Below are 12999 nucleotides of genomic sequence, written 5' to 3'. Positions count from 1 at the left end.
AGTGGAACCTGGTTTTGTCACTTTATTAGTTATGTGACATGCAGTGAGAAACTAACCTCTCTGAATTTCAGTTTCCTTATATACAAAATAAGGACATCACCTGCTTCATAAGGTTGAATGGACTAAGAATAAACTAAGTAAAACATACAACACAGTGTCTGGCATATCACAGTCATTCAATAAATGTAACTGCCTTTCCTTCCCTCCCTATCATCCAGAGGAAAAGAAGGAATCGGGGGAGGAGGAACCAGAGTCTGTAAAACTTAGAAGCTGAAAAAAAGTATTTTACTTTGCCTGCGACACTAGCTGTTAAAAAACAGCATAGAAATACAGAATTCTTCTGTAAACTCATTTAATAAAGAATCACATTTTTCTTTGTAAAGATACTAAGAATAATAAGTAATACTTACAGAGCTATTGCTATGTGCTACTAAGTATGGTTTGGAAAAAATGACACAGAAGCCCAAAGTTTCTGTTTGCAAACAATCAGACATGGTACCCCTATATGTTAATAAAGACTCTGAAAGGGAAACTAACCAAAACCACTCACTCACTCAAGTGATGCACTAACTATAGCTCAAACCATGAAGTGTGGGTTGCAAACATGTTTAACTGATACCTAAGAAAACACAAATCCCACTAAAGTCACCAGGACAGTCAGAATGACATGCAAGATAACTGTAACCTAACTAAATGCATTACAATCTTATGAACAGTGTTGTCAGAAGGTAGCAAAGTACTGTGCAAATTTTTTTTAAAGGGATGTGTAAGAAAGTAAAAGTCACACAGTCATGTCCAACTCTGTGACCCCATGGACTATACAGTCCACGGAATTCTCGAGGCCAGAATACTGGAGTGAGTAGCATTCCCTTCTCCAGGGGATCTTCCCAACCCAGGGATGGAACCCAGGTCTTCCGCATTGCAGGTGGATTCTTTACCAGCTAAGCCACAAGGGAAGCCAGATGTGCAAGAAGAGGACAGACTAAACCAGTCAAGCTGGAGCATTCATTCACTGGACTGAGGGCCTTCCATGCGTCAGGGACTATAGAGCAAGCAGAACAGACAGGATCCCTGGGCTTATGGAACTTATGGATTGATGACAAAGACAGGCATTAAATGCAGAATTCAAAACACAACTAACAGTCTAATGAAAGGCATGATGAAGAAGTAGAGTCCTATGAGAACATACAAAAGGAAGCATCTAGCTTGATGTGATGGGCAGGGAGGAAGCTGTGTGTCAGGTCTTTGCTATGGGGATGTGAGTGAATGGGGATCACTTGTCTCGATCTTACATAGAGAACAATCACCCAACTCCCAGCTTTGCTTTTCCCGTCTCGACCCTAAATTTGACAATATTCTGATGGAAAATACAGCATGTCATATAAACTTTCCACAATAAAATGTGCTCAGGAAATGAGGACCCATGCAGATGTACTTCCCACTAAAGATCAATTAATTGACATACTGGTGTACATATCTATCTGAGGGTGAGTAGAGAAAATATATTACTGGCATCTACTCGGCTCTGGATACAACTAACAAATACCACAGCTCCAGGCCTGCCAAGATGAGGACCCGACCCTGGATCCTGGTGACTGCCTATGAGGGGCCAGTTGCATAGTGGCTACCTGACTTCCCTAGAGATCATTTTCTTGGCTCTTTCCAGTTGCTGAGGACAGAGCAAGTTTGAGCCTTGTCTTCCTGGCCACAATGGAATTTTTCCCATTAGTAAACGGGCAAGTTTCAAGTAGTAGATGACAAAATGCACGTGTGCTCAGTCACTCAGTTGTGTCCGATTCTTTGAGACCTGGTGGACTATAGCCCGCCAGGCTCCTCTATCCATGGGATTCTCCAGGCAAGAATACTGGAGTGGGTTGCCATTTCCTTCTCCAAGGGATCTTGCCAACCCAGGAATTGAACCTGCATCTCCTGCATTGGCAGGCAGATTCTTTACCACTGAGCCACACGGGAAGCCCCAGAAGACAAAATAAACCTGGACAATGGTGTGATTGACAGACTAACTAGAATATGAAGTGTCAGGACCCAGGGATGATCGGTAGGTAGTTGCTCATGAGGTGACGGAACCTTAAGCAGGATGAGGGCAGTAAAACAGAAAGGCGCGAGCTGTTGGTAGAGTCAGAACTGGTTCCTGATTGGCACAGGGTATGAAGGAAAGTTACCAAAACTGACTTGTAGGAACTTCCTAGTGGTTCAGTGGGTACGGCTCAGTGCTCCCAACGCAGGGGCCCGGGTTCAAACCTTGGCCAGGGAACTGAGTCTCACATTTGGCAACTAAGACCCAATGCAGCCAATTAAAAGAAATACATAATTAAAAAAAAGAAAAATGACTTGTAGGCAAATGTGAAAGTTGCCTTACCTTACCACAAGTATTTTTAAAATCTGAAAAAAGCTAACAAAAATAGACTGTCTGTAAAAATAATACTTAACAGAACCTCTGATGAACGATTCTTTGCAGTATACATAGCTTAAATAAGTTCAGTGAAATCTAGAGAAAATTCTACTTGCCTCTTTTTATGGGAAGGCATCCAATAACAGATCAAAAACCCCACCTATTCACTCTTTCGTCATGGACTAGATATGCATAAGCTCTCAATGTAGTGAGGAAGCACATCTCCCACAGTCACACTTCAGGGCAATCTCCAATATGGGGTAAGGGCTACGACAGCGAAGCACCCGGGCAAAGACCACACAACAGAGGAATGTGACCTTGCCGGGGAGATCAGGGAAGGCAAGGATGCACTGAGCAAGGGATGGTTATTAGGCTGAAATGCGAAGGATAAAAGGGGGAGTGGAAGGTGGTAGACATAACACAACAAGGAAAAAGGACAGCACCATGGGTTCCCAAGGAAAGAGGAAATGCTGCATTCTCAAACTGCCGAAAACGCCAGGAGAGCCAGAGTACCAAGAAAGGTTCGCAAGGAGGGCAACTGGCACACCATGCAGGGCTTACTAGCTCCTGCTAAGGATTTTGGTCTTACCCTTGAAGATTAAGTGAGAAAAAGATCTCACCTGTCTGCTGGACTTACTGAAACAGAAAAGCATGTAAAAGTTGACAGCTGTTTAGGAGGATGGGAACAGACTAGAGAGGCTTCCCTGGTGGCTCAGCAGGAAAGAATCTGCCTCCAAGGCACAAGATGCAGGTTCAATCCCTGCATTGGGACGATCGCCTAGAGAAGGAAATGGCAACCCACTGCAGTATTCTTGCCTGGGAAATCCTATGGACAGAGGAGCCTGCCGGGCTACAGCCCATGGGGTTGAAAAGAGTCTCATGCAACTTAGTGACTAAAAAACAAGATACTAGAGTAGGTGGAGGAGGAGAAGGTATGGAAACAGTGAGTGAATACTGATGAGTGTTTGAAAGATCTGACTGTGAAGAGGAGCAAGAGGACAGTAACTGGGGTGCGGCATGAAATCAAGAAAGAGGGCAGTTGGTGGAAAGAAAAGGAACAAGACACAGAGGCAAATCGACAAGAAGAGGGAGTAACAGGGATAAGGCTGTAAAGGGTAGGATCTACCTTAGACAGGAAGACACAGGGAAACTGACTCAAGGGTGTAGATATACCTACCTTTGCAGGTTTAAGGGTGAAAAAAGAGCTCATGCCTTTTGGCTTCTTTCTGTGTGACTAGGAGACTAAGGGATCGGGTGGAGGTTAAAGATTTGATGAGAGTGGAAAAGGTCTGAAATAGACAATGCTATGAACAGGACAGGGGTGACCAGATAGCCCTCCAAGGATTGTCAGTGTTAATGGCTGCTTACTCACAAGCTTATAGGTCTACTCAGCCAGGCTGACATGGGCCACAATACTAGTAAACCATGCAGCTGAAACTCAAGCATAGGTCGTTGAACTCTACAATCTAGTTTTTTCCCTTTCTACAATTCTAAGATGTTTAAGTTTTTTCTTGAACTATGATAAAAAGCACATAGCATAGAATTTTCCATCTTAAATGTTTTTAAGTATGCAGTTCAGTAGCATTAAGGGCAATCATACTGTTGTATAACAGATCTCCAGAACTCTTTCATCTTGCAAAACTGAAATTTTGTACCCATTAAACAAGCCCCCATTTCCCCCTCCCCTCAGCCTCTGGCAACCAACATTTTTTGCTTCTTTGAGTGTGACTACTTTCAATCCCTCACATAAGTAGAATTATACAGTATTTGTCTTTTTGTTACTGGCTTACTTCACTTAGCAGAAAGTCTTCAAGGTTCATTCATGTTGTAGCATAGGACAGGATTTCCTTTTCAAAGCTGAATAACATTCCATTATAGATGTACAGACCACACTATTTACCCATTAACTTGTCAATGGGCATTTGGGTTACTTTCCTGGACATCTTTTTTTTAATTTTTAATATTCTCCTGGGACTTCCCTGGTGGTTCAGTGGCTAAGACTCCACACTCCCAATGCAGGGGGCCGGGTTCGATGTCTGGTCAGGGAACTAGATCACACATGTCACAACTAAAGATCTCGCATGCCACAACTAAGACACAGTGCAGCCAAATAAATAAATAAGTATATATATAGTAAAAAAAAATTTCTCGACTCAGCTCTTAAAAATGTTTCCTTTCTATGTGGCCAATTAAACACTCCTGCCACAAGGCATTATTATACAATCTATACTCTTTGCAGCAGTTGGCAACAGCATTTTCCTTCAATGATTTATGTTTAAGAATAGTAACTTACAATGAGTATATACTAAAGAAAAGTATGCTGCTAAGTCACTTCAGTCGTGTTCGACTCTGCGACCCCATAGACGGCAGCCCACCAGGCTCCTCCGTCCCTGGGATTCTCCAGGCAAGAACACCGGAGTGGGTTGCCATTTCCTTCTCCAATGCGTGAAAGTGAAGTCACTCAGTCATGTCCAACTCTTCAGGATCCCATGGACTGCAGCCTACCAGGCTCCTCCGTCCATGGGATTTTCCAGGCAAGAGTACTGGAGTGGGTTGCCCTTGCCTTCTCCAAAGAAAAGTATATAACCACACATATAACATGCAAGACTTGTTTTAAGTTTACATCTGTGTGGGAGTGCAGGACAGCAATATTAAGAAAGCAACCTCACTGCTAACATTCAGATACACGAAAATTCTATGTAATGAAATGAATTAGGTTTTGCTTAAGCAGGGCTTCCCTGGTGGCTCAGACGGTGGAAAACGTCTGCTGTAATGCAGGAGACCTAGATTCTATCCCTGAGTCAGAAAGATTGCCTGGAGAAGGGAATGGCAACCCACTCCAGTATTCTTGCCTGGAGAATTCCATGGACAGAGAAGCCTAGTGGGCTGCAGTCCACAGGGGCTGCAAAGAATCAGACATGACTGAGTGACTAAAACTTTCACAAGTAGGATCATGCAGAAATTTAAGTATCAAAGACTGGCTTCTAGGGGAAAAAAAAAAAGACTGGCTTTAAATCATTAGCTGTATAACCCTGAAGAAGTTAAGTACTCTAAGACTCTTATCTCCAAATCTGTAAAATGATGTATTTAATACCAACTAGCCCAGAGCTGTATAAGAGGGACTAAATGAAAGCACAACTCTAGGTCTAGTGCCTGGAAAAAAGGAGGTGCTCAATAAACAGAATTCATTATTACAAAATAATTTATCATAGTGGTTCTGAAAGGGTTTGATTTACAAAAGTCAGATTTAGACAAGTTTTCAAAAATATCAGTCATGTGAAAAGAATAAGTGAAAAGTGAAAGTCGCTCAGTAGTGTCCAACTCTTTGTAACCCCATGGACTATATACAGTCCATGGAATTCTCCAGGCCAGAATACTGGAGTGGGTAACTGTTCCGTTCTCCAGAGGATCTTCCTAACCCAGGGATCGAACCCACACTGCAACGCAGATCTCCCGCATTGCAGGCGGATTCTTTACCAGCTGAGCCACCAAGGAAGCCCATGAAAAGAATGTATCAGCAACAAGAAAAGACTGTACAGAGACAGAAAAGGCGCCCAGCAAAAGAGTCCTCTTGACTGAAATGCTGTACAAGCATTTACCAACCAGATGTGCGCTCTTAACTACCCATGAAGCTTAGCACGGCTCAATCAAGGCATTCTAAGCAGGAAATTCTTCATTTACCAGGCACGTTCCAGGCGCCACAGCACTTCTGGCATCCTCGGCCCGCCCACTAGGCGCCAGCGTGCATCCCAGGAATTGTGACAATCAGAATGCACCCACTCTTTCAAACGCCGAGGTGGGGACAGGGGTACGGGTGGGGAGGCGGGGTACTCGCCCGACTGAGAATTGACAAGAGAACCCAATCCAAGTCCTTCAAACTTTCTTCTTTCCCTTCTAGATTCTGGCCGTCCCCGACGGTCTACTGCTCCAAGGGTTCAGGAGCATCAAGGGACGGACCACAAAAGCCAAGCCGGGAGTCACGGCACTCTGGACCACTTTCCGGATTGCAGGCTTCATAACCAAGGGACCTTGCTTTCTGTAGAACTACCCATCCACCCACCCGCCCACCCAACCTAGAGGGGCCCCAGCGACTATTTTGAGGTGGGAGTTTTCATTTTAAGCCTGCGCTCGTGGCTGAAAAATATCTCCGGTCTCCTGGCCCCATTGCCAGAGACTTGCAAATCCTGCAGGAATTCGGACCGCAGACACATACTGGGATAGGTAATGGAAGGCACTAGAGTAGGCCCTGGTTATGAGAACTGCCCGTCCTGTTCCAGTGGACCAAGCCTCCCTGTCTCGAACCTTAAGACCCAATTCTAGGGCTAGAGCCGCAGTGCCGACACGCGCCATTCAAACTGGGGAGGGGCGGGACTCTAGCCCCGGAGCTAAGGAGAAGCGGGCACTTATGCACAAGTGGGGTCGTGGACCCCGAGAAAACTCACTGCCTGGGTCTCTCCCTAAAGGACGGGTCAGCACCCTGCCCACAGCTTGCATTCTGCCCCGGCCGCACCTACCCGAATTTACCGCCAACAGAGTCGCCATCTTGGAGGCGCAAAAACGGAGCCCTCCTGCCGCACGGAAGCCCCAGAAGAGGGTGAGGCTGCCCGGAGCGACGCCTGATAAGGAAAGTACCACGCTGTCCCTCTCGAACTGCACTCTCGACCGACCCAGGCGTACGGATACCCGAAAATCTGCCCTGAGTCACAGACGTCAATTTTCGCTGGGATTATTCCCATTCAAGTAAAGGCGAGGGCAACTAGTTCGGAGACGCGGGGTCCTCGAATTGACGTCCATCGTGCAGTGCATTCTGGGACTTGTAGTTCTATTTCTAATGATTCCAGTTGGTTAGCTAGGGACTTCTCTGAAGTCCCATGATTAAGACTCCGTGCTTCCACCGTAGGGAGCACAGTTCGATCTCTAGTTGGGGAAAGAAGATCTTGCGTGCCACGAAACTCATCCAAAAGGAAAACTAAATAAAAGGAGAATGTTGTTTTTTTTTTTAAGTCAGTTAACTGAAGCAGAAAAAGATTAGTTATTGAAATGACACCCACTTATGATATTATGAAAGCTGTAAATTCAAATAATCTTACTTTAAATCTTCTTGCATCACTCCCTTACTTTGGGGAGTTGAGTAGGATGTACGGTGACAAGCCTCAAAAAGCAACTTGACCGGTTACAAACTAAATTTTCATTACATTTCATCTATATACCAAGCATATTGTGTGAATACAGTTGCATGCAATTAAACAATCATAATTTTTTATTATGAAAATTTCAGATGTGTACAAAATTAGAATAATGAATACTCAGCTTCGATAACTGGTCAATTCCTGTACCTCACTCCCAACATGAGAGATTATATTGAAGCAATTTCCAAACATATCATTTCATAAACACCAAATATCTTCCTGCCTAAGCACCTCCAAATAGCCGGACCTTCTTTTTTCACTTGCTGAATTTTAGTTTGCTAATTTTCAAACTAAAATACAGTCTTTACCATTTGCTATCACATGCCAGATATTTATTAAGAATTTATCAAACAACACTACTGTATAGCACAGGGAAATATATTCAGTATCCTGTGATAAAACATACTAAGAAAGAATATGAAAAAGAAGGTAGGTATGTATGAGCATAACTGAGTCACTTTGCTATACAGCAGTAATTAACACAGCATTGTAACTCAGCTACATTTCAATAAAAAATAAATTTAAAAAAGAATTTGTTTTAAATTAAAAACAAAATATGCCAGATATTTATTCAGTTCAGTTCAGTTCAGTCACTCAGTCATGTCCGACTCTCTGCGACCCCATGAATCGCTGCACACCAGGCCTCCCTGTCCATCACCAACTCCTGGAGTTCACTCAGACTCATGTCCATCGAGTCAGTGATGCCATCCAGCCATCTCATCCTCTGTTGTCCCCTTCAAAACCATCAATTCTTCGGTGCTCAGCTATCTTTATAGTCCAACTCTCACATCCATACGTGACCACTGGAAAACCCATAGCCTTCACTAGATGGACCTTTGTTGGCAAAGTAATGTCTCTGCTTTTGAATATGCTATCTAGGTTGGTCATAACTTGCCTTCCAAGGACTAAGCGTCTTTTAATTTCATGGCTGCAGTCACCATCTGCACTGATTTTGGAGCCCCAAAAAATAAAGTCTGACACTGTTTCCACTGTTTCCCCATCTATTTCCCATGAAGTGATGGGACCAGATGCCATGATCTTCGTTTTCTGAATGTTGAGCTTTAAGCCAACTTTTTCACTCTTCACTTTCACTTTCATCAAGAGGCTTTTTAGTTCCTCTTCACTTTCTGCCATAAGGGTGGTGTCATCTGCATATCTGAGGTTATTGATATTTCTCCCGGAAATCTTGATTCCTGCTTATGCTTCTTCCAGCCCAGCGTTTCTCATGATGTACTCTGCACATAAGTTAAATAAGCAGGGTGACAATATACAGCCTTGATGTACTCCTTTTCCTATTTGCAACCAGTCTGTTGTTCCATGTCCAGTTCTAACTATTGTTTCCTGACCTGCATACAGGTTTCTCAAGAGCCAAAAGCTCTATACAGTCAACAAAAACAAGATCAGGAGCTGACTGTGGCTCAGATCATGAACTCCTTATTGCCAAATTCAGACTTAAATTGAAAAAAGTAGGGAAAACCACTAGACCATTCAGGTATGACCTAAATCAAATCCCTTATGATTATACAGTGGAAGTGAGAAATAGATTTAAGGGCCTAGATCTGATAGATAGAGTGCCTGATGAACTATGGACTGAGGTTCGTGACATTGTACAGGAGACAGGGATCAAGACCATCCCCATGGAAAAGAAATGTAAAAAAGCAAAATGGCTGTCTGAGGAGGCCTTACAAATAGCTGTGAAAAGAAGAGAAGCAAAAAGCAGAGGAGAAAAGGAAAGACATAAGCATCTGAATGCAGAGTTCCAAAGAATAGCAAGAAAAGATAAGAAAGCCTTTTCTCAGTGAACAATGCCAAGAAATAGAGGAAAACAACAGAATGGGAAAGACTAGAGATATCTTCAAGAAAATTAGAGATATCAAGGGAACATTTCATGCAAAGATGGGCTCAATAAAGGACAGAAATGGTATGGACCTAACAGAAGCAGTAGATATTAAGAAGAGGTGGCAAGAATACACAGAAGAACTGTACAAAAAAGATCTTCATGACCAAGATAATCACGATGGTGTGATCACTCACTAGAGTCAGACATCCTGGAATGTGAAGTTAAGTGGGCCTTAGAAAGCATCACTGCGAACAAAGCTAGTGGAGGTGATGGAATTCCAGTTGAGCTATTCCAAATCCTGAAAGATGATGCTGTGAAAGTGCTGCACTCAATATGCCAGCAAATTTGGAAAACTCAGCAGTGGCCACAGGACTGGAAAAGGTCAGTTTTCATTCCAATCCCAAAGAAAGGCAATGCCAAAGAATGCTCAAACTACCGCACAATTGCACTCATCTCACATGCTAGTAAAGTAATGCTCAAAATTCTCCAAGCCAGGCTTCAGCAATACGTGAATCGTGAACTTCCTGATGTTCAAGCTGGTTTTAGAAAAGCCAGAGGAACCAGAGATCAAATTGCCAACATCCGCTGGATCGTGGAAAAAACAAGAGAGTTCCAGAAAAACATCTATTTCTGCTTTATTGACTATGCCAAAGCCTTTGACTGTGTGGATCACAATAAAGTGTGGAAAATTCTTCAAGATATTTATTAGAAATATTTATTAAGAACATTGTTGTTGTTACATTATCTCACTTAATCCCTGAAATAATCCTACTAGGGAAATATAGCCACTTATCTCAGAGATGTTTTATGTACCTTACAACCTCACTTTCTCAACTCCTCCAACATTTCACTGAGTTTGGGACAAATTAGAATTTATATTCCCATTTTACTGTTGGAAAAAAAAAACAATAAAAATTTAGACAAAATCACAGAGTATGTTGTTGAGAATAGCAAACATTCATTCTTTAGAAAGAATAATATGGAATGACACAGTATACATTAGGTGGAACACAAAAGTCAGTGGTAATTTTTTTGAAAGTCATTGTCAAATAGAGACAAATGCCAGATTGCAATAAAAGTGATTTTAAGGCGAGAAGGGGAAGAGCAAATGAAAAGGTAAAGGGATTTTTCCTGAAGTTTATCACGAAAGTGAGAAGAATTTTGAGCAGAAACTTGGCAGGAAGTAGCATTCAAAGATTTTCTTTCTCAGCACAACTATTATGAGCCTTCCCCTCGCACTCTTTAAGCCCACACATTTCCCTCTTGGTAGATCACTCACTTTCGATGAAGGAACTCTAACTCTTTCTTTAACTTCCTGCAACTCCCCCTCGCCCATCATCTCATGGACAAGCAAGCTCTCATAGGTTTCCCCAATCCATAGCAATTGGGGTATTGGCATTATAACTCTCCTAAAACTGTTCTCAGTATGGTCACCAGTGAGTGTCAAATCTCACAAGCACTTTTCCAAATACCATAGAAATTCTTTTCTCCCTTGACTTGTGGGGTACCACTCTTCCTGGTTTTCCTCCTGTCTTTATAGTTCTTTTTTTAATAGTTCTTTTAAAATCTCCTTTACGGCCTTCTCTTTCTCTTCTCATTATTAAATGTAGTTCTTCCCTTTTGGTCATCCCAGCCAAGATTCGTTTTTTTTTTTTTATGTTTATTCACTTACTTATTTGGCTGTGCCCAATCTTAGTTGCAGAATGCAGGTTTTTTTTTTTTTTTTAGTTGAGGCATGCCAACTGTTAGTTGCAGCATGTGGGAATCTAATTCCCTGACCAGGGATCAAACTTCGGCCCGTTGCAGTGGTCCTGGGTGCACAGAGTCTTAGACTCTGGACCATCAGGGAAGTACTCCACCCCCCACCAGCCTCTATTCTACCATTCTGCATATTTCTGGGAAATCTATGGCTTCTTAGAGCCCCCTGCTTGCTGATGAATTTTATATCCCTAACCCGGCCCTCTCTCCTAGAATTCAAATTTGTATATCCAACTTGTCCACCGCATACTTTTATTGATTGTCTTACAGGCATCTCAAAATTAATTGATTCAAAGCTTAAATGAACACCTTCTTTCATAAAACTCAATCACTTGTATCTACTCAGTTGCCAAAGTCACACACTTGAGAATCATTCCATATTCTTCGTTAGATTGCCATATCCTATTCACCTTGCCTTGTAAATATTTCTAAAGCCCTTTTCTTCTTCTCTGCTCCCTGTGCCATTGCTGTATGAGGCCTCATCATCTTATACCTGCTATTTCACAAGAGCCTTCTCACTGGTCTTCCTGATTTCCATCTCACCCATTCCCATGGTCTCCCAAAGTGATATTCAAATACGCAAATCACATCATGTGCTTGAAGTGAAAGTTGCTCAGTCATGTTGGACTCTTTGTGATTCAAAGGACTATACAGTCTATGGAATTCTCCAGGCCAGAATACTGGAGTGGGTAGCCTTTCCCTTTTCCAGGGGATCTTCCCAACCCAGAGATCAAACCCAGGTCTCACGCATTGCAGGCAGATTCTTTACCAGCTGAGCCACAAGGGAAACTCTAATCATGTGTTTGCCCTAATCAAAATTTCTCAGAAACAAACAAACACAACTTCTTAATGACCTAGTCCCTAAGGGTAACATTGGGAACTTCTTAACAAGGCACTCATGCCATTTCCTGATCTGGTTCCATCCTCTTCTTCAACCTCCCTAGCCTTTTTCTTCCTCAAGTGCCCTTTTTACTCTAATCACTCTCAAGTATTTGTTATTCCCCAGGTACAACATGCTTTCTTGTGCCGTGTACTTGTGCAGCTACTATACTATCTGCCTAGAATGTCTATCTTTCCTTCTCCTTCCCTCTGTCGACCACCCACCAAGTTATCACCACCCACAACCCTGGATTCAAGGCATTATGTGATCATCTGCCACACTGATGACTCGCTTGGACCAAAAGTGTAAGTAACACTGAGTGAGTTCCAAGTCTAGCATCTGAAAGGCCTTGCTGCTTCCACTTTTGCCTTTTTTTTTTTTTTTTTTTTTTTGCTGCTCTGAGGCATCATGAAAGGAAATCCCAGCCAGCCTTCTTGAGAATGAAAGACCAGGAGGAGAGAAGTCTAACTAGCCTCCAGCTAAACCAGCTAAGAGTCTAGACTTGAGTAAGGCCATCTCAGATCCTCTATTCCTAGTTGAACCATCACTTGACTGCAAACGGGTGAGTCCAGCCCACATTTTGGAATCATGAGCAAGTAAAAGGCTGCTGTTTTAAGCCACAGTTTTGTGGTTTGTTATGTTCAATAAACAACTGATTTCCTCCCAGAGAGCACAACTATGTCTTTTTATATTTGCGTTCCCTTCTGCTGCCACATCCTAGCTTACAGTCACAACTCAGGAAAAAACAATCTGCAGAACCTGGTGCTTCCAAGATCTACTGGCAGGGAGAGGACACATACACGCAATTGTGGCTAAGAGTACAGAATCTAGAGCTAGGCTTCCTGGGTTCAAATTCTTACATATTAGCTGTGAAACCCTTCTTAGAATGAATGAAGTCGCTCAGTCGTGTCCGACTCTTTGT

General features: G+C 42.7%; 1 protein-coding gene across 2 annotated transcripts in view; it reads right to left on the bottom strand.

Moving 5' to 3' along the window:
- The window catches only part of NUP205 (nucleoporin 205), a 79838-nt gene extending 72720 nt beyond the window's left edge, over positions 1 to 7118 (bottom strand). The window contains exon 1 of one of the 2 annotated variants that reach the window (XM_006079852.3): positions 6925 to 7106. In XM_006079852.3, coding sequence (XP_006079914.1) covers positions 6925 to 6952 — 28 coding nt within the window. In that variant the 5' untranslated portion in view covers positions 6953 to 7106. Of the gene's footprint in view, positions 1 to 6924 lie in introns of both variants that reach the window. The other variant, XR_006552947.1, reaches the window with a different exon arrangement.
- Positions 7119 to 12999: the final 5881 nt, after the last annotated feature.

This window comes from Bubalus bubalis, chromosome 8 (assembly GCF_019923935.1).
Source record: "Bubalus bubalis isolate 160015118507 breed Murrah chromosome 8, NDDB_SH_1, whole genome shotgun sequence".
NCBI classification, from domain to species: Eukaryota; Metazoa; Chordata; class Mammalia; order Artiodactyla; family Bovidae; genus Bubalus; species Bubalus bubalis.
This window is presented reverse-complemented; position numbering and strand designations above follow the sequence as displayed.